At 47.1% G+C, this 22,120-nt stretch overlaps 1 protein-coding gene across 4 annotated transcripts in view; it reads left to right on the top strand.

Annotated features, from left to right (window-relative positions):
• Window positions 1-22,120, top strand: part of SHISA6 (shisa family member 6) — a 269,982-nt gene that overhangs the window by 18,318 nt on the left and 229,544 nt on the right. For all 4 annotated transcript variants that reach the window (XM_041001157.1, XM_041001156.1, XM_041001155.1 and 1 more), the window contains exon 2: window positions 5,803-5,963. In XM_041001157.1, the coding sequence (XP_040857091.1) occupies window positions 5,803-5,963 (161 nt within the window). The remainder of the gene's footprint in view (window positions 1-5,802; window positions 5,964-22,120) is intronic.

The following is a 22,120-nucleotide window of genomic DNA, read 5'->3' as shown; positions in this document are numbered from 1 at the left end:
CAGGCCAAGGAATGCTTGGACAGAAGGGAGCAGCGAACTCGGGCGGTAATCCAGATAACTCGGGCGCAAGAATTATTTTATTTCATGTGTCAGATGTTGCAGCAAAAGCAGCCAGTGAGGGGGAGGGGCTGAAGTGTAGTCTTCACTTCAGATGCCTACATCAGGCACATCTGTTGTTCCTGGGAGAGGAGACCAGGCCACCTCTGGAGGCCTGGGCTGACCCTCGCCCTGCTCAGGCTCATGACCAACAGCTCTCTTCCATCCTCCACATGGCCAATCTCTGTGTCTCTCTCCCTCTGATGCTCTCTCATTCTCTCAGGGTACCTCTGCCCACTCCCCCATTCCTGCCCCAACCTCTTCTGTGTCACATTCTGTCTCTGGAATTCCCTTTGCATCTATATTTATTTTTCTCTCCTGTTCTTTCTGCCTGTTGTTACTTTGGCTCTGTGTCTCCCTTCGCTCTCTGTCTCCTGCTCTAAGCTGCTCTCCTCATCCCCTTCCTCTTCCTCCTCTTTCTCCTCCTCCTTCTCTCTCTCTCTCTTTTTCTCTCTCTCTTTCTCTCCCCCACCCCCCTCTGGATGTCACCATCTGGTCTAACCCTGTCCCTCCCTCAGCCCCTCTCCAAGCCTCTTCTTCTTCTTTTCTTTTTACAAAAATCTGCTTGCCTTCTCCTCAGTGACCAGTTGCCTTTTCTATGGTTAGAAAAGTAGCTCAGGCCTTAACCCATTTCCTCCGGCATATCCAAATTAATTAGGTGAAACCGGGACCGCACTGTTCAGAATTAGAATAATATTTATCGAGCACCCTGGAGAGAAGGGGATGGAAGATGGAGAAGAACCAAAGCCAGGAGGGAGGTCATGGGAGCTGACAGAGGGACGGGTCTTGGGGATGGTTCAGAAGCTAGGTGGAAGATCGACAGCGTATCCCTTGCTACTGTGCTGCTCTCTGGGACAATCCACAGTGAGGTCTGCTGACCCAGATGACTCCTCCATTGAGCAATACCTCTTTCAATTTTCTGCACGTTAGGAGAGGATATGTCCAAGTGCTTGCACCTTTGTTTGCTTCTTTGCCACCATGACCTAGAGACAAGAGGAGATAGCCTTGGCTTGAGTCAGCTGCCAGCCAGGCCCACTGGGATCCACCAACCTTGCTGGTGAATGGGAAGATGGCTGTGTCGTCAGGTCCCAAGTGACACCTGCACCCAGAAGGGTCTCTGGGGGTGATGGGAACTAAAGCTCTCCCCATGCCATCTCTTCCCTGTTGTGAGTCCTGCGCTCGCCAGCCTTGGAGCTGTTAATGTTGGCTGAAATACACTGGGGTGAAGGCCCTACGAGATTGGGCTGGGGCCCATCATCATTGCTTGCTTTCTGGATGCAGTGGGTTTGGGTAGGGGTGTGCCAGGACCTGTGGATGCAGTGGTGACCCTCTGAGGCAGGGCAAGATGGCCCTTTCCTCGGGACACCCTTTTTTTTTTTTTAAGATTTATTTATTTTCATTACAAAGTCAGATATACAGAGAGGAGGAGAGACAGAGAGGAAGATCTTTCATCCAATGATTCACTCCCCAAGTGACCACAATGGCCGATGCTGTGCCAATCCAAAGCGTGGATCCTGGAGCTCTTCTGGGGCTCCCACGCGGGTGCAGGGTCCCAAGGCTTTGGACTGTCCTCGACTGCTTTCCCAGGCCACAAGCAGGTAGCTGGATGGGAAGTGGAGCTGCCAGGATTAGAACCGGAGCCCATATGGGATCCCGGCGCATTCAAGGTGAGGACTTTAGCCACTAGGCCATGGCGCTGGCCCTGGGATACCCTTTTTGGTGTCTGCAGACTCCACTGTGTTGTCATAGAAATCACTGGAGCTAGACTGTGTTGAAAACTGAATCTCCACCATGGTAAGATTAGAGTTTCTTAGTTCTATCACCATTGACCACTGGGGTTTAGTAATTGTTTGTTACAAGGGGCTTCTGTGTGCTTTGTAGGATGCCAAGCACATGCCCGATCGTTTTCTTCAAGATACCAGGGTTTCCCTGACATGTCTGCAAATGTGACCCAGGTTGAGAGTCCCAGCTGGGGCTTACCCAAAGTTGTAACTCTATCCAGCCTTTCAGAGGCATCAGAGAAGCAGGGCTTTCCCCAAGAGCTGAGCGAACAGTTCTGAAACATTAGCGATTTTTCCATAATTGCACCTTTGTTCAGATGTAATTCCTCCGTAAAAATCCAGTGTGTGCTACAACAGGCAATTTAATGATTTTTGCATATTGACAGATTTTTCTAACTCCTGTTTGTGTGTGTGTTTTGTGATTTATTTATTTTTACTGGAAAGGCAGATCAGATTTATGGAAAGAAGGAGAGGTAGAGAGAAAGATCTTCTGCCCACTGGCTCACTTCCCAAGTGACCCTAACTCCAGAACTGAGGCAATCCAAAGCCAGGAGCCAAGAGCTTCTCCTGGATCTCCCACATGGGCTCAAGTGCCCAAGGCTTTGGGCCATGCTCTGCTGCTCTTCCAGGGCGCAAGCAGGGAGTGGGATGGGAAGTGGAACAGCTGGGACATGGACCAGTGCCAACATGGAATTCTGGTGCCTGAAAGGGGGCGGATTAGTCAGCTGAACCACTGTACTGAGCCCTCATCACTCTATTTTTAGGACATCTATGTCCCTCAGAAAGAAACCCCATATTAGTTAGCCTTTAGTCCGTACTGCTCCTTTCCTGCGTTCCTGGGGGATCACAGATCTCCTTTCTGTCTTATAGGTTGACCTAATTGCACATTTCACACAGATATGGCCTGTTGTGATTGGCTTTTTTGCCTCTGTGTGACATTTGCACGGTTCACCCATCTCATCGCATGCTGCTTTTTCATGGCTGGATACTGCTCCACATTTCTCTATTCAGCAGGTGTGGGATCTTGGGGTTGTCTCCACTTCTTGGCTCTTATGTATACATTTTACATACACATCCTTGCTTATTTCTCTTTCCCAGGAGCAGAATTTCTGGCCATATGTTAACCCTGTGTCTAGCATTTTCATGAATGGCTGTACTGTTTATGAAAGGGCTTCACTGTTTTGTAGTCCCACAAGGGAAGTGTGAAGACCCTGCTTCCTCCACATCCTTGCCAGCATTTGCTATTATCTGGTGTTTTGGTTATAGTGTACATTTGTATTTTCTTAGTGAGTGATGATGCCAAATTTTTGTGCATGATTTCTTTGGACAAATAACCACTTGAAATCACATGACTATTTTGAGATTGAGTTGTAGTTTTTCTTGTTTTAAGATTTAAGATTTGTTTAAATGCTGTGCATACAAGCGTCTTACCAAACACATGATTTGCAAACATTTTCTCCCATTGCATGGATTGTCTTTTCCTTTCTTGATGGTGTCTTTTGAGACATAGCATTTTTCATTGTTTTTTTTTTCTCTTTTTTTCCTTGCAATCTCAGCAACACAGCAACATCTTTCAGAATTTGTCGAAAAATATGAAATCAAAAGGTTGGCTTCTGTATTTTCTTCTAGGAGTTTGATGAATTGGGCACTAATATTTAGCTCATCATTGATCCACTTTGAGTTAATTTTTGCATATTCTGTGAGGTTAGAATCTAAACTCTGTTCTTTAGCATGAAGATAGCCAGTGGTCCCGGGACTGTTTGTGAAGAAAGTGTTCTTTCCTCCATGGAGTAATCTTGGCATCTTTATTATCAATTATTACCAATTAAATATTAATAGAAGCATTTTTCTCAGGACTACCCCTTGGTGAATGTGTCTGTTGTGGCTTAGGACTCACTGTTTTCTTATCACAGAAAAATGGTAGGACAGTGTCTTCATCACCAGAAGCGACAAGAAGCCCATGTCAACTGGATAGATAGGGAGTTAAAGCTGCATCAAGTAATCAAACTTTATAAGACCTGTTTCATTGATTAGATTTCTTTAAACAATTTTTTTTTAATCTGAGGGAGGGAGGGAGAGAGAGAGAGGGAGGGAGAGACAGAGAGAGAATGTCCATCAGTAGATTCACTTTCCAGTGCCCTTAATAGTGGGATCCAGGAGCTTTATTTAGGTAGCATGGACCTGACTAATCTGACCCTTCACCTGCTCTATCCCACAGCCTGCAGTAGCAGGAAGCTGGAGTCAGGAGCCAGCACTGGGACTCAAACCCAGGCACTTCTATGTGCTTCACTAGGCTAAACCCTCACTCTAAAGAGATTAAACTTCAATTTCGGGGATTAAGGGATGTCCCACTGAGTTCCAGCTGATCTGTGGATTTGGCCCCAAATCTCTTTTGACTTTCCGGCCAATAGCTGTCTCTCATTCCCAGCCCTGAATGTCAGATCTTTGGACCCGGACTCCGGACCTGCAAGGATGTTCTTTCCCACACCCACGAGACTCTGCTTCCTCCCCCTTCCCCCCGCCCCTGCTTGCTCCATGGAGGCAGGCTGGGGTGGTGTCCTTGCATCTGCTCCTCCTTTAACAGGCTGAGAGCAGAGCCAAGCAGCCAGGGGAAGGCGTTGGGAAAATCTGCAATTGCTGTATCAATGCCACTAAATGATAAGATTGCCAGCTTGATGCTCTTCTGGGAAGGTTTGGTGTGTCAGAGGCGGCGTAATGGCAAGGAACAGGTTCCTGTCAGACGTTTCTGTCTCCCTGTGTGCTGGTTGTCAGTTTCCAAGTGGACAGAGTGCTGGGGAGCTGGACCACCAAGCAGAGGATGCCTGGGAGCAGGCTGGGCACAGCAGGAGCACAGGGGCTGATAGGCGGGACTGGCTGGGAAGGGTCTGGGGACACCAAGCTTGTCCACCCCACCCTGCAGAGGTTATCTGGGAAGCTAGAATCATCCATGTTGCGCTTGTGTAGACAGTATCTAAGTATATTCCCTGGTGGTTTAACTCCTTCTCTGCTCCCTCTGAAGCCTCCTTGTATGGCTCTATTTTCCTTTGATCTTGGATGTCCCACATGTTGCAGCCACAAAGGGGACCCCTGGGAAAGCACATGGTACAGGGATCCCCCCTAAACTGTGTAGCCCTAAGGAGCGGGGTTTGGACCTTATTTATCCTTGCCTCCACAGTGACAGATGCAAGTTGAGTGCTCCCTAAATGTGTGCTTGGCTCCCTGGGTGGCTGGGTCTCCTGAAAAGCTAGCCAGGTCCCTCCAGCTGCCACAGGCTCCCAGAGCTGCTGGGGGTGGGCAGAAAACAGTCTTCCTCCTCCTGCTTTCTGTCGTCCTCTTTGCACTTGCGATTGTTCCCTTCTGTAAATTCCACTGGTCTGCACCTTTCTTGTATCTTGATATTTATCTTAGTGTACATTCTGCCTTCATAACTGAATCTTGCCTCTCTCTGACAGCACCAACTGTGTCTTATTGGGGTCACCAGAGTCTAGCACATGCTTACTTTGGGATGGGGAGATTGGTTCCCTCCCCTTCAACATTAAATAGCTTGTCCCGGAGTTTTGAGGTCACGGTGGTGGCATCCCTTCAGTGTAGTAGCCTTCCACTGGCCAGCTGCTGGAGAAAGTGAGTCCTAACCTTGAGGTAGGCATTTGGGGACCAGTATTTTGAAAGGGCTAAGAGTTCATGGATGTGAAATGCATTAAAGAAAGACACTGTGGTCACAGGCTTTTAGTGCATACGCTCCCAGGCACCGCAGCCTCTCCCCTGCCTTCCGCAGGGAACTATCTCCAGATGAAGCTGTTACGCGTGAGAGCCGAATGCTGCATCTCTGTTCCTTCCCACAGGCCTGTGGGAGCCAGCCAGTCCCCTCTGTGGCTGCGTGTACCTGCTCAGTGGATCTCATTGTGTTGATTTTCCCCTTGTTTAGGGCTCTGGCTGACATCTTAAGACAACAGGGACCCATCCCCATAGCACACTGTGAAAGAGAAGCGATCTCGGCTATCGATACCTCTCCCAAAGAGAACACGCCGGTCCGATCATCCTCCAAAAACCACTACACCCCCGTGCGCACGGCCAAGCAGACTCCAGGTAAGTGAGGGCCAAGTGCCTCGAGCCTTCACGGAGGCTGTGGAAGGTGCCAGCCGTGCTTTTGTTCCTGGGAGTGCCGTGCTGCGGGTGAGTCCTGGATGGACAGGCAGGCTTGTGAAACAGGCTGCGAATGCCTGTGAGTGTCCAGATGAGAGCTGATGGTCTGGGGCTTCTGTGTTAATTTCGTGGCTGGGTGGCATAGTTCTCTCGGCTCATGTGTTTACCTCATGTGTTGGGCCGTGTCATCAGAAGGTTTGGGATGCCTGGGACAACAGATGTGTGATGAGAAACCAGATACAGAGCCTGTTCAACTCTTGGAACTTCCAAGAATACATTCTATGATAGGAGGAGTTTGTGTTTTAGGGTGATCCTTTCCCGGCTGCTGAGATTCCCTTGATTCATGATGGGTTGCAGTCATCATACCCTGTTACCTAAGGGGATTGCTTCTGGGATGCCTAGGAATATAAAATTCAAGGATGCTTAAGACTCTGATAATAATTGCCATGGAGTTTGCATAGGACCCCCCCCCCCCATCTTGTGCATGTTCAATCCTCTCTGGTTAGAAATAGCTTTATGTCTGCTTATAACGCCTCGTATTATGTAAATGCTGTATGCACAGTTGTTAGACATGGTTGTTAAGAGAGTAATGACAAGAACGAAAGATCTGGGTGTGAGCAGTGCCGACACAATGCTTTGGAGATTGCGCTTAGTCTGTGGTTGTTTAAACCTCATTGGATGGAAAACAGTGGTTGGCTTAATCTCATGGTTGAGTGTGGGATCTGTGGCTATGGAGAGCTAACCACACCTACTGCTTTTCAACTTGATCCTCACCATAAGAACCCTGGGCAGGCAGGGTAGACCAGTAAACAAAGTTTGAGGAAACATGATAACTTGAGCAAGGTCATGGGTCATGAAGATGTTAATAATAATGAAAGCTTCAGTAATAACAGGACTTAGCTAAGTTATTAGGATGATGCAATGTGACAAGTTTCATATCAAGTATTTTACTTGGATTTTCTTATTTTTCCATAACAATCTTAATATATTTAAATTTATACCAATTTGATGAGAGAAAGATTCAACACTTGTTCTAAGATCTTACAGTTTAAGAGAGAAAAATCATGATACCAACTGAGGCAGAGTCAACAGTCTAGAAAACTGTAACAAACTAAAAATATCTGCATAAATAGTATCCTTGTGGGTACAGTTCAGGAAGTTTCATATCATTGTGAGCATTACCGGACATTTTGATCCCATTCCCAGACAGAGCTTTTACTTTGATGCCTACATCTCAAGTCTTCACATCCGTCTCTACCGTTTTTGGGCAATGAGCCACAGAATCTGTGCTAACCCTGTAATAAGTGTATCCAACCAGAGGGTGGCGGTGGTGAGCTCCAAGTAAGAAACCATACCATAGCTGCTGCCAAGACGCTAATAACCTGTGCATCCTCCACTTTTCTTAAATTTATCAAGTCACAGTTGTCTTTAAAATAGGATCTGATAAAAGCTAAGGGCATTCTTCCTTGAGACTGCACCTTTACCTATGAACACACCTTGTTATTAAGCAGCTTGTGCAGAATCTGAGGGGGAACTGGTAGATCCTTCCAAAGTTAGAATTCTCTGATGTAAAGACAAAAATAATGATTCACTTTTGCATTCCAAGATGCATTTTCAGCCTTTTCTTCCTCTCTCTCTTTTTCTTTTTCTTCCTTCCTTTCTTTCTTCCTTCCTTTCTTCCTTTCTTTCTTTCTTTCTTTCTTTCTTTCTTTCTTTCTTTCTTTCTTTCTTTCTTTCTTTCTCTCTCTCTCTCTGTCAGATTTGTTCAATTTTCTTAAAAGCCACATTCCCACAGAAAAGGAGACTCAGAAAGGAAGATCTTCCCTCTGCATATTCACTCCCCCAAGTGGTCGCAAAGGCGCAAACTCAGCCAATCTGAAGCCAAGAGCCAGGAACTTCTTCCAGGTCTCTCACATGGGTGCAGGGTTCCAAGGCGTTGGACCATCCTCAACTGCTTTCCCAGGCAGCAGGCAGGGAGCTGGATGGGAGATGGAGCAGCTAGAACATGAACCTGTGCCCATATGGGATTCCAGTGCACACAAGGCAAGGATTTAGCCACTAGGAAATTGAACTGGTCCCAGACTTTTTCATTTCTTAGAACCAAAGACTAGAGGCAACCTAGGGAAAACATCTGCAACCATGCCCATTTTCCTGGTTGTACTTTAGAAGTACCTGGTTGGGAGGCAAGGCTTTGGGATTCCTAGGGAAGGGGTTGGCATCCATGTTTGGAAGGCTTTCCTGGAGGTGATTCTAGCAGGCAGTCAGAACGAAGGATTCCCTGGTCTAGGGGAGTTCCTTCCTCGCATGGGTGAACACATTGCGTGCCCCTGGTTTTAAGTATGGCCACACATGGCAGTCACCTGGGCCCCACATCCAGAGATTGAAAAAGAGTGTTGCCAGAGCATGGGAGGAGAGGGCAGGGATGGTGTTTCAAAGCTTCCCATGTAATTTTAACATGAGTTTGAGAATCCCTGGACTCTGTCGATGGTCTTGAGTGCCATTGCTGTTCATCCAACCTTCACTGATGACTGCTGGATCCAAACTTGATCTTATCGCTGGCTTTCATCATTTAAACACCATCTTCTCAGAGCCTTGTTTGTAACCCTGGAACTTCAGGCATCAAAGGCACTTGTTTATGCTCACCATTCTCTGTGTGACTGCTCCCTGTTTCACAAGCAAGCCAGTCCCCAACCACTGACTCCAGATACTGTCTCGATTTGCCCCATAGTACCTTTCATCACTCAGGCATGGTTGTCATTCCTTCTCTGAGCAGGAAAGCTATGGATCTGTGAGCCACTTCTGTTTCAAGAAATGACTCCCTGCATCTTTCAAATTGGAACTCTCCACTTCTGCTTTTCAGAGATGGGAATGGTTCCCTGGCCCAGAAACCGCTCTCCGTGGTGACACTTCGATTTAAAAGCCATTTCATAACGAGCCGCAACTCCCACAGCTTACAATGGACACGCTGCTCTCCCAAATGGCCTGTATCGGTTGCCACAAAATCGTGCCATTTGGGCAGAACTTTAAACAGGACTCTGGATAAGCATTCAGAGTGAGAGGGACTGTGATTGTGTCCTTCGTTAAATCAACAAGCCACCCATTGTAGCATAGTGGCATAAGCTTTTGCAGCTTATTAAGGGGTATACACAGAAACACCAAGAAGCCTCAGTGCTTGGCTGCCCAAAGCATGGTCCAGAGGCCAAGGGCATCCGCAACACGTTGGAGGCCTGTGGGAGCTGTAGAATCTCCGGCTTTGTTTCCCCTGGGGGGTGAAGAGCTGCATTTTAGTGACATCACTTTGCCACGAAAGTTTGGAAAGCCTTGGGAAAGCAGGGAATACGGCATCTTAAACCTGTGGGTTTGTTTTTTGTTGCGATTGTGAAGTACCAGGGCTCTCCATAATTGGAAAATGGGATGAAAACATGCGTGTATTTTGGTGCCAAGAATGTTGGAATCCATGCATACTTTCCCCCCTCAATGAGATACATTTTCTGGTCACTTTTGGGAGGACCTTTTCGTTTGAGCTGTGTCTTTCTTGAGGTCTCTGATCTGTGTCTGCCCAAGGTTGTTTAAAGTTGCTTTGAGATAATTAGGGGAGTGTGGGGTGCCACTATTTGCAGGAGCAATAGGATCATGAGTTGGGGGCTTCACAGTTGTAACCATCCTCCCAGTTGGAAAAGTAGCATCCGTTGGAGGCAGTCAATATATTTTCCCCATCTGCACACCACTGTGCATTGTGGGAATAAGCCATCAGTCAACCCTGCCCCTTGTCAAAGCTGTGCTCTTGAATGGCAGACCCAGGCAGTTCAGAGATGCGACCCTTGGAAGCTTTGTGGAGACTAAGAATGAACGCTGAACAGCTGACAGCTGGGAGGCCTGCTCCAACCCTGTGTGGCCGACCCCTGGTGTCCTCTGCCCCCATGTCCTATTCCCTTCCGCTTCCCTCCAAGGTTCCAGGCACACTGGCCCCCTTCCCAGCTCCTCCTCATGCCATTCGTATTCCCACTGCCATGTCTTTGCCCCTCTCTGTTTCGGTGGCTTTCTGGTTTCCAGTACCAGATGTTTGTATAAGGACATTTAGTGTTCACACGGCCCCATTCCAAAGAGGCGTTTGCTGCCTCTCCATCTGCTCCTGTCTCCTGCGTGGTTCCCTTCAGGGCGTGAACACCTTCTGACACAGGAGGCTGCTTTGTTCGTTGATTGTTTCTGTCCACTTTAGAATGGAAGTTGCATGTTGGCAAAGGTTGAAATCTTCTTTTTAATCACTGTGATATCCCAGGGAGAAGAGTGTTATCTGGAAGATGTCACTCTATCAGTGTTTGTTTAGGCAATGAATGACAGTCACAGTCCTTCACTTGAAGGTATGAATGGCGAGTCATTGTCTTTTACTTGAATGAAAGCACGATAACATAGTGATAGTCCTTTACTTGGGTGACTGGCAGAGGATATAGATTCCTATGTCTCTGCTTGGAGGATGAGAGAGCCACGGTGCAAGGACTGGTTAAGTATTTATCTGATGAGGAATCTCTCAAGGCTGGACCAGCCATGCGGAAGTCTTCTCTTTGACACAAGTGCACAGTTGGTCACTTGGACTGACCGTGGCAGGTTCCTGGGGAAAAGTTGAGCTGAGAGGCTGTGGTTTCCAGGGCCCAACCTCCTTGCAAAACCTCACACCCCCCTCTCCTGCCCTCTGGTACTGACCCCCACAGTTCAGCACAGCCGGAGGCCCAGAACTTTGCTTCCACGGCTGGGCTCAGAGATTCTCACCCATACAGCACATCCTCCAGTCTCTGCTCATCCAGGCAGAAAAACCTTATTTGGGGAAGGCCTGGGGAATGTGGGCAGCTCAGAGTCACTGCTTACACCTAAGATTCTAGAAGATGCAGGCAATGCAATGGAATACTGGGAAACATCTGGTTGACCTCAGTATCTTTAGGAAATGGAGTTATTCTTGCTTTTCAGTCCTATACCCTGTTTTGTTCTGGGCAAGGCAGAGAGGAAACCCTTATAAGATTCTGGACCTCTCAGGAGTTGCTGAGATGATGAGATGGCCCAACCCATACTTGACCTCTGAAGAGACCGAGACACACCCGGGTGCCTGAGGTGGGAGGTGATATCAACATCACTGTAACAGTGAGCATATACTCACTGAATTCTGCAATGAGCGATCTGCTGTCCTCAGTCACCTGTAGCGCCGGCATGCGCATTAGTAGAATAGAGTCACCTGTTTTCTTGATGGAAGGTTGATACGTGGCTGTTTTTACATATTTATTTTTGAATGTGACTATTAGAAAATGTAAAAATTTGGCTTACATTTGTAGTTCACACTGTATTGCCTTGGGTAAAGCTGACTCAGATATTGATGTCACTGAACCAGTCCCCTGGGGTGGGAGGGTGAAAACAAAGCTTCTCCAGTGTAAAGGAACCCTGGTTGGAACACAGGCAGGCAGGTGCTGTGTTAGGGGAATGGTGGGTAAGGAAGATGGCCTTAGATAGTGCGGTCCCATGAGGGGCATTGTGCTGGTACCTGGCTGATGAGCGCAACCCAGCCATGGGCCAGATCTAGAGGAAGACTGCACCAGGCAGAGGGAACAACCGGGGCAAAGTCCTTGGGGTAAAAGCAGACCTAGCCACATGGAAGGAACAAAATTGCAACACATTTAGGCAGTGGCTGACACAGAAGGGGAGATGGAGACCTGCTTTGTGTGGCCATGGGGCGCCACAGTGGACAATGTGGGTTTAGTACGAATGTGATGACCTGATTTCTCATTGAGTAGCATTCCTCTGATTGACAGGCAGTAGAAGATGCTTTCTTAGGGTATTTTCCTTATCTTAAACAAACAAACAAACAAACAAATAAAAACACAGGTATTTGAAAGGCAGAGTTAGAGAAATCTACCCCTGCTAGTTCACTCCCCAAATAGCCTCAATGCCTGGATCTGAGCCATTCCAAAACCAGAAGCCAGGAGCTTGTTCTTCTGAGTCGTCCAGGTAGGTGCAGGGACCCAAGGATCTGGGCCATTCTCTGTTGTTTTTCCAGGTATGTGGATTGAAGTGGAGCAGCTGGGACAGGAATTGGCTTCCCTGTGAGATGCTGCACAGAAGGTAGAGGATAAGGCTGACTTCAAGGGCACTTTCCTGAGTCCCTTCTTGGGCTTCTTCCTCCATTGGGAAGCACACCCTGTGTGGGGTGGGAGTGGGGAGTCTAGTGCTGTCATAACAGACAAACCAAGACTCCAAGTTTACTTCTGCAGGTGCCATCAGGGCACCAGGTGCTTCCCAACTCTGGAGTTTTGTGACTCCTATCTGGGTCAGAGAGTCTGTACCTGCTCTGGCTTCCCTTGTATGTGGGGCCAGAGTTGCTGGGAAGCCACCGGGGAGGTCACTGCTCAGCCTTGGGGTGAGTGTTCTTATGATGGGAGCCTCTCAGCTCCAGGGTAGACCCACCTTGCCATGCAGTGAGCTGCTCACTCCATGGTGACTTGGGTCCTCTCCTGAGCAGGAGAGGATAGTAGGAGCCCAAGTTGGTGTTAGTTGAAAACTGTATGCAGAACCTGTGCTAGAAGCCTTTCTTGAAGTGGTCCTCTAGGGATACTGTCTCCATTTCATGGAGCATGAAGTAATTAGGCCAGCCCCTCCGCAGATGCACAGGTGTGTTGGGTTTAGGGGTACAGGTCTACCCAGGACAGCCAATAAAAAAATTCACTCTGTTCTTCCACTGTGCTGCTCTTGGTGTCCTGTGACCCCAGAGTCAGAGAACCTCAAGACTAAGTCACCACCATCCCATTCTCAGTGCTACCCTTGTTATGGAGGAAGAGCTCATTCTGACTAAGTAATGTCATGCTGTTTCTCTGTCTTCTGGTCTGGGGAGTTAATAGGCTGGGTATTGGCTTTGCCCAGCACAGAATTGTCTGTAAGAGTGTCTGGCAGCAGAGCATCCTAGAAGCCCGAGGAGGTGCCCTTGCCCTTTCCTATCCCCTCTGTCTTGTGTCAGTGGTGCACAGGTCTGCCGACTGGGCTAAAGAGGACCTGTTCTTTTTCCCCTCTTGCCATGATGTCACCTGATCTCACTGCATGGCCAGGGCAGAAAGGAGAGCCACTGGGCTGGCACGCTTATACCTCCCCACGCCTGCGAGCCAGAGGATTCTGAATACGTTCCGACTGTGCTCAACCTGAGAAAGCTGGAGCATTGGGGATGGGGTTGGAATACACAATTACCTCCATGAGTCGGCAGAACTGGGAATGACCAGCCCAGGACAGTGATGAGAGCCGGGCAGTGCTGGGCTTGGGGATCAGAGAACACCCTGCCCAGAGGGAGAGGGGCAGCACACCTTGACCCCTAGACTAGAGGAGGACATTGCAGCCTGAGGAACTTGTCCAACAATGGGCTTGTCTCTGGATGCTGATTCTAGGGTCTGTCTGGGAGAGTCCAGAGCAAGGCCTTGATATCTTCATGGCTACAAGTGATGGCTGTGTGCTGCTTCATGTCATGGTGGAGAGCAAATTGGCAAGCAGATGTATGCAGAGGAGAGCAAACAGAGCTGCATTCCTCTTACAGCTGACCCAGCCCTGCAGCAAGTTTCATTCCCCAAACTACCGTCTGATTATCCAAACACCTCCCTCTCAGCGCCATCTTCCAACACTGCTACATGAAGAATAAGGTTACAACACAGGAACACTTGGGGAATGCACTCAAAACCAAAACAGAAAGTAAGAGTTTACGAGGGGCAGAGAGTCCAGCTTCTACTCTAGTAACCTTTAGAATTGTATTGCCCGGGGACTCAATGCCTGTGACCTCCAATGTAAAGCGTATTTGGGACTCAATGATGGTGGGAAAGGGACTGGGATTTGCTTCTTGAGACGCTCACATTCCAGATTGGAGATCTTGGGTTCCAGTCGTAGACCTGCTTTGGATTTCAGCATCCTGCTGATGTGCACCCTGGGAGGCAGCAGGTGCTGGCTTCAGTGTTTGAGTTCCCTGCTCCCACAGGGGAGATCCAGGTGGAGGTCTCAGCTCTTGGCTTCATCCTTCTCCAGTAGTGATTGTTGAGGGATGGGAACAAGTAAATGGAAGGACCTCTCTCTATCTCTGCTATCCAAACACCTAAAAGTAAATGCCTTCAAAAAAAAAAAAGATGGAGGTAAAAGGCAGTATGAAGTTATTCATAGTTCAATGTATAGCATTTACTGTACACCAAACACCTCATTAGAATCCGTGATGACTGGAAGATGGATAAGACATAGTCCTGACCCAAGAAAATTAAATCCAGGAGCAGAAAGGCAAGGCTCTAACATGAGATTCCTGTTCATGCAGGTGCCTTTCCAGAGTCATAGGCAATGACCTTGGAATGTCCAGATAAAGACTGCTGAGGGCAGACGGAGCATCTGGAGTTGGTGTGACAGTGTTTGAAGGGTAGTTGGGACTAATAGAGTGAGAAGGGTGGTAGGGTATGTGCTCCTGGAGGATGTTAAATAGGTCCTGCCAGAACCCAGGGAGCAGAAATGCTTAGGCACCAAAGATTTACCAAAGGATGCGATGATCAGTCCCTTGGGAAGAACTGGTTTTGGTTCTGTCCACAGAAGGCAGTGATTAAAGAATCAGGACAGAGGCCAGGAAAAATTGGGACTCTTTGTACTCTTGGAAAAGGCTGCTCAAAGCAGGGAATTTTTTCCCCTTCTCATTAGACATAAGGGCTGTGTCCCTGAGAGTTTGGAGAGTTGGAAGAGGAAAGAGGCTCCTACTAAGGAGGAAGCATATGGCTCAGCTGGGCTAGTGACGTGAGGAACAGGAGGGAGGTGTGAAGAAGAGACTTGGAAGAACCTAAGAGAAAAGGCTCTGAGAGAAGGACACGTGAGGACCACAGCCTACTAACAATGCCCTGAGAGCCAGCCAAGATGGAGGCCAGGCTGGACTAAAAGCCCCTGAACCCTGCTCTGATTACACGGGAATGTGGTCACTTCCTGAGTGTCAAGCATTGGGCATTTGGGAGTGACCAAAGCTCACCTAACATCCTTTGCAGTATGACACCTGCATCCAGTTGGAGGAAATAGCGAGTAAATCTATAAACATGTCTTATAGATGTCAAGTCATGGTAAGTGTTTAAAAGAGAAGAGAAAGGGAAGGAAGTAGAAACTGGTGGGAATTGGTAGAAAGAATCCTTAGTGGAAGAAGGGACCCTGAAGCAGAGACCAATTTCTAAGCCATGTGTGACCATCTGGAGAAAGAGTATTCAGGACAGAAGTGACTTGAGGGTTGCTGTTTGAGGAGCAGGGGGCCAATGTGCCTTTGATAGCGCCAACGAGGGCAGAGGTATGAACTCTGAGAGGTGAGGGCTTTGTGGGCCATTTAGGGTCTTGGATTCCATCTGGTTGGGATGGGAGCCCTTGTAGGGTTTACAATAGGAGCAGGAGGTGATCTTCCTCATGTAAATATTCACTCTGGCTGCCATCTTGAGAGTAGATTCCAGAATGGCACAGGTGAAGCAGAGGAGAAGGGGTAGGAAGAAGTTGTTGTGTCATGTGCATGACGGGTGGAAGATGAAGACATGACCTAAACCATTAGTAATGGAGGTCGAGAGAAGGACTCAGCTTCAGGGTTTACTGACTTGTTCCTATATCTTTATGTTGAACAATAACAAATCACCAAAATATTTGTAAGGATGATAATGCTGAGCGCCTGTATGCCCTTAGCAGTTGCTAAGGTGCTGTCTTCTTCCTTCTAAATGCTGTCGGCATCATCATTCCCATCATCATCATCATCATCATCATCATCACCATCATCATTGCCATTCTACTCATCAGAAACATAATATTCAAGGGTATCATCATCATCACTATGGATGATCATGACCAATGCCATCATACTCTTCATCACCAACATCCTTATCACCATCATTGCCAACATCCTTATCACCATCATCTGCATCTTCTTCCTCCTTGCCATCATCATCATCATCATCATCACTATGGCAATTGTCTTCCTCGTCATTCTTACAGAACCACATGAGAACAAGTGACCCAAATCTCAATTCTTCATCAAATATGTAAGCATTTTTCTTCTCAGCTCAAGGATGTTTTCTTCTGTAACGCATAGGACTAGATTTATGAAATTTCCCTTTTTAGCCAATGCAAGTATCTAACAAAGAGTTCATAATTCAGAATATGCCTCAAAACAGAATTGACAACATCTGTGGATTAGCATGAAGGGAAGATGGGAGTTATGGATGTCTCCAAGGATATAGGCCAGAGCAAGGATAATCAGTGCAAGGACTTAGGGTAGACATGTGAGAGATCTTACCTGAAAGAGAATCAGGAAAGGCCTGGCTATTGGTGGATGGGATGAGCAGTTACAAGGGAGGCCAAAGAATCTCTCTCTCTCTCAAACACACATAGAACAGACAAATGCCACATACTCAGTTGGTCCTGCAAATCTGCAGGTTCCATGCTGCATATTCAACCAACTGACCAACCACAGGTTGAACATACTTGGAGATATATTTGCTTCTATGCTGAACAGGTACAGACTTTTTCTCCCTTTTCTTCCTTCAGTGATTCCTGAAGCAATGCAATGTAACATATAACCACTATTTACATAGTGCTTACATTGGGTTAGATGTTATAAGACATCTAGCAGTGTTGTAAAGTATGCAGCAGGTTATGCAAGGGCTATATGCAAATGCTGTACCATTTTATGGAAGGGACTTACACATCTGTAGAGCCCCATGGCAGCAGTCCTTTGTGGATCTCAAGGAACAGCATCCTAACTTCCTTTCAGATATGTGGACCTGACTATGGACACACGTGAATGGCACCACAACGGAACAGACTAATCGTGAGGCATTCGAGTACAGGAACGGCTATTTTGCCCATTATCTTTACAGTGTCCAGACTGGTTTGCAGAGAGCTTGGTATTTCACAGGCATTCAGTGGTTATTTCTTGCATAAATGAATAACAGAATGAATGCTCTTATTTAACGATATGCACGATGTGATCATTATGACTGTGTGTGCTTGCATATGACTGACATGCTTTCCTGTTTTTGTTGTAAAGGAAACAAGTCTAGAGGTGGTATAACTATAGTTTAGGCTACTTCAGACTGGCTTCTAAGTCTCCCTAAGCATTTGATTTTCGTGTCATGGCCCACAATAGCTGTCCAAGCTTGTGCCATCATGTCTGTATTCCAGACATCAGGGGTGGAGAAAAGATCAAGAACATTATGCTGTTTGAGGAAACCTGCTTGAAATTGCCATTCTCCTCCTACCTGTATCATTAACACATGTTCAGTTAAAGTATGAGAGTTCTTTGGCTAGAACAGAATGGCTCACTGGGGACAATCGCACCCCAAAGGTGTGTGTCACAGTGCCCAGAAGTGGGCTGTGTAATGGAGCTTTCTCCCACCAGCCATGGGGACGAAAAACTATCAGAAAAGTAAACAGCTATGGCTAGCATCACTCTGTGTGCCCCGTCCTATGACTAGTTAGAATGGGCCAGGGCACTGTGCTTCCCCTGGAGAGACAAAGGAAAGCTTCAGAGAGGCCTTGGGCCTGCTGCCTCAGGGACGCCCCACCTCCGTGTTGCCAGTGGAATCCCTGGGAATCGTAGTTGTGTCTTTTTCACCTCTGCCTGGATTTGTGAACTTGCTTGTACCCCCGGTCCAAGATACATTGCAATCAGTTCTTTCTCAGTAGAACATCTGCAGAGATTTTGCCAGGACCATATAGAAAGTCTGTCCCTGTGGGTTTTGCCTCAGCCCTATTCACTGTCCCTTACCAGGATGACGAGAGAGCTTTCTGTCACCCCCACTACAGGTCAAGTCGCCCTGCCTTGGGTCAGGATAAGGTAGCGGGCAGCAGCTGGCAAAGGCCTGCATTTATTTGTCCCCTGTTTCTTTATTCTGATCTGTATTCAAGCTTTTGATTTCCCTTTGTGTGAGTTTAGCTTTGGGATTTATCACCGCAGCTTAGATCTGCGATGAAATAGATAAGCCCACACTTTAATAAATGTGAAATTTCTTTCCCCTATAAGAATTAGATGAAAGGAAATGGGGCCTCCAAGGAGGCTAGTGGGGCGAGGGAGTTGTCAGAAGACACAACCAGCTCAACAGTTCTGGATGGGCAAATTGGGTGCCATCTGGGACCACTTCATAGTGATGGGACAGGAACACTATCCTCACGGCTCTGCCATGTTGTTCATGAAAAGACACTAAGATGGACAAGTCTTTCTTAATTGTTTAAATTTTTTTTTTAAGAGGCAGATACATGGGGTTGGGGAACAGAGAGAGAGAGAGAGATCTTCCATCCACTAGTTCACTCTGCAAATGGCTGCAATGGTTGGAAGTGAGCCTATCTGAAACCAGAAGCCAGGAGCCTCCTCCGTGTCTCCCCCAAAGGATGCAGGATCTCAAGGACTTGGACCATCCTCTGCTGCTTTCCGAGGCCATAAACAGGGAGCTAGGACGGAAGTGGGATCCTGGCGCTGGCATGTGGAGTATTAGCCTGTTGTGCCACCATAATGGCCCCGACAGCCGTCTTCATGCCTGTCGTGGATGAGTAGCCTGGGGTATCTGTCCTGGCTCCTGCTTATGGCATAGCTACAAGTATTTAATTCAGGAACTGCAGGTTTCCACCATGCCACGTGTCTAGCCTTAGGACAACCAGACCAATCAGTGCCATAATTGATCCCAGCGAGGCTGAGCCTGTACCCTTGAGCAAAGACCTTGAGCAAAGATCCCCATTTGCTTTCTTTGCTTGTGAACATCCATATCAATGTGTTTGGTGGAGAGACCAGCTAGTAAACCTGAAGCAGCCTGCACAGTCCTGGCCATGGTTGATGTGCGCTAAGTGATAGCCCTTGGCGTTATCATAATGGAGTTCTGCTCAGTGTGGTGCAGTCACTCGAGGGCTACCACGCAGCACCTCTGAGGTCAGGGACCTCTGCAGTCGCTTTAGGCTCCTGACAACCTATAGGTTCTCAGATGGAATCCAAGGAAGTCAGTGGCATCATTACCCCTCAAAAAGCTTAAAAAGACTGTCTGACTTGTACAAGGTCAAATGGGTTGAACTGACAGTGCTTGTCATTACAAGAACTTGTCATGCAGGTTCTCCCCTCAACTCCCCTGATCTGGCCGTGTCTCTGGATATCTTGTTATATTTTATTCACGGCCATGAAGTTGCTGTGAGAGAGGTCATGGTGATGCCCTGTATTTTCAGTTCTCATTAGCAGGTTCATGTTCTCAGGGTTGTTCTGAGCAAACACCTGGCTCCTTAGGTTTTCCTGTACAAGAAACTTCTGGTGACTTTGGGAACTGTTGGCCAGCAACTTCAGACGTGCAGGCTTGCTTGATTTCGCTTGATTTCGAAGGTTAGCGTGGACACTCTGAACCCTCCATTATCTAAGAAGGAGTGTGGTGTCTGCTGGTAGGAGGCATTGAAAAGACCAGCCTTGGCTGCCTTTTTGTGTGTGCTGTGGCTGTGAAAAGCTTTAGTTAAACTTCTTGCTGCTTCCTTTCCAAATTACCCCTGGGATATTCTGATAGGTATGATTGAAATTCACTCCAGGTTGATATCCAAGTATTACACACACATATGTACATATATAAATTTATTTATAAGGTAGAATTACCTAAATGGGCAGAGAGATAGAGAGAGAGAGAGAGAGAGAGAGAGATCAATTTTGCATCTGCTGGCTTACTTCCTAAATGGCATCAACAGCCAGGGCTGGGGCAGGCTGAAGTTAGGAGCGTGGAACACCATCCATGTCTCCCACAAGGGTGCAGGGATTCTAGCATTTGGGGCATTTTTTCTAGACAGATTTTACAGAGAGACAGAATGAGAGATATGGAAAGAAGGTCTTTCATTTACTGGTTCGCTCCCCAAATGGCTGCAGTAGCCAGAGTTGAGCTGATTTGAAGCTGGGAGTCTGTAGCTTCTTCCTGGCTCCCACATAGGTGTAGGGTACCAAGATCTTAGGCTGTCCCCTGCTGCTTTCTCAGGCCACAAGCAGAGAGCTCGGTCAGATAACCAGAAATGGAGAAGCTGAGACATAAACCAGCATCTCTGTGGGATACCAGTGCTACTGGTGAAGGATTAGTCTACTGTACACCACTGTGCTGGCCCCTTGGGCCATCTTCTACTACTTTACCAGGGGGGTTAGCAGCAGGCTGGATTGGAAGTGTGGTAACCAGGAGTTGAAGCAGTACTTCATTTAGGCATCACAGGTAGTGCCCCAACCTCCTGTGCCACACAGCAGGCCTTTTAGTTTCTTGAGAGATTGCCATTCTGTTTTCACATTGGCTATACCAATTTACAATCCCACCAACAGTGGGCTTTCTTTTCTCCATACTCTCTCTGTTACATCTGATTTTTCATTCTTGGGGTCAAACACAGCTTAACAGGTACAAAATGTTAATCTTGCTGTGATTTGTGTATTGCTAATGATTACCTTGCAGACGTATCTATTCATTCAGCTGGCTCTCCCTTGCTCTTTGCCATTCTCTTGTTCATCCATTGCCAGATTTTAAACATTGGTATCGAGTTCTAGCCAATGAGTGGCTCTCCAAACCACCTCCAAGGGGTAGCTGTCAGACAGCAGGCGCTCCACACCAACTCCAAGTTGGGATAGGCAGGTAGCCACTGCTCCTTTTCCCTGAGCTACACTCCATGGTCAAGTGTATGGCATAGAGCTCAGGATAGACTGACACTGAGCCCAGACCTACTGTTTGTACACAATTAGCTCCAGGATTATTTCATTGATTAAGCAAAGTACAAAGATTATTGAACTTGGAGCCAAAGGCCTGTTCCTCTTCTCCCCCCATCTCAACTGACTCTTCATATTTCATCATTGTTAAGTAAAGATAAAAATCTCCTACTTCGCAGGGTTTTGAACTCTATTAAGTGTCCTACATAAATATTCACCATTCCTGTCTTTCTAGGCAGTGTGTGTGATAAAATTCATTGCATTTATAGAGTGCTCAATGAAAGCAAATATGTCATTCTATGTTATGTATGTGCCTACCTGTGTATCAATGATCTTATCCATCTGTTGAGGAAGAGGTAGACATTTCCATGTAATACGTGTAATAAGTAGTTAGTCTTCTCCATCAAGGTCTGGTTGTTTTTTTTTTTTTCCTACTTTTCCACTCTCTTCATATTGCTTTCTGCTGCCACAAGAAAACTGAGCAAATCAAAAGCCTCAGATTAAATAAACGTGTGTGTCCTAGGTCCTTTTTATTTGAAATAAGAATAACAAAGCTAGCCAAACGAACAGACTGTCAGACGATATTGCAAAAACCACCTAACCCTGGCATATGCTTGGTGAACTTGGCAAGTATTTGTTAAGTGCCCAGGTGCCTTGTAATATTGCAGAAGCGAAGCACCCATGTGGTTGGAGCAATGGAGAACAGAAATAAGGTGCACTTGTGGATTTCAGTACCACAAAGCCACACTGGCTGAGAAGGGAATGCCAGTTTAGTTTGTGCTTGGAGGAGCTTAGGGGTTTCTATGCTGCTGGGCAAGCATACTGGAAAGCAATCCATGGTATTCTCTAGCTTTACTGTGAGGTTGGCACTTCAGGATTGAGTGATTTTTTTTTTTTTTAGTGGCTTGTTTTCCCCCATTTTTCTTTTTCTCTGTAAGCTTTCCTTGCTTAAAGAATCTTGCATGTAAAAATCAACAATAGAAATCTCTGGGGCCCAGCGCAATAGTGAAGTGGTTAAAGTCCTTGCCTTGCACACCTGGGATCCCACATGGGCGCCGGTTCTAATCCCGGTTCTAATCCCGGCCCTGCTTCCCATCCAGCTCCCTGCCTGTGGCCTGGGAAAGCAGTCGAGGACAGCCCAAAGCCTTGGGACCCTGCACCTATGTGTGAGACCTGGAAGAAGCTCCTGGCTCCTGGTTTTGGATTGGCTCAGCTCCAGCCTTTGTGGCCACTTGGGGAGTGAATCATCGGACGGAAGATCTTCCTCTCTGTCTCTCCTCCTCTCTGTATATCCGCCTTTCCAATAAAAATAAATAGTAAAATCTTTTTTAAAAAGTGGTTTGTATCACCTGAGATTATGTTTAATTTCAAGCCACAGAAAACGGACCAACTGTGTCATCAAGAA

The sequence above is a fragment of the Ochotona curzoniae genome, unplaced genomic scaffold (assembly GCF_017591425.1).
Source record: "Ochotona curzoniae isolate NIBS_2020 unplaced genomic scaffold, NIBS_Ocur_1.0 scaffold_2453, whole genome shotgun sequence".
In the NCBI taxonomy this organism is placed as follows: domain Eukaryota; kingdom Metazoa; phylum Chordata; class Mammalia; order Lagomorpha; family Ochotonidae; genus Ochotona; species Ochotona curzoniae.
The sequence above is the reverse complement of the archived record's forward strand: the minus strand, read 5'-3'. Positions and strand labels throughout refer to the sequence as shown.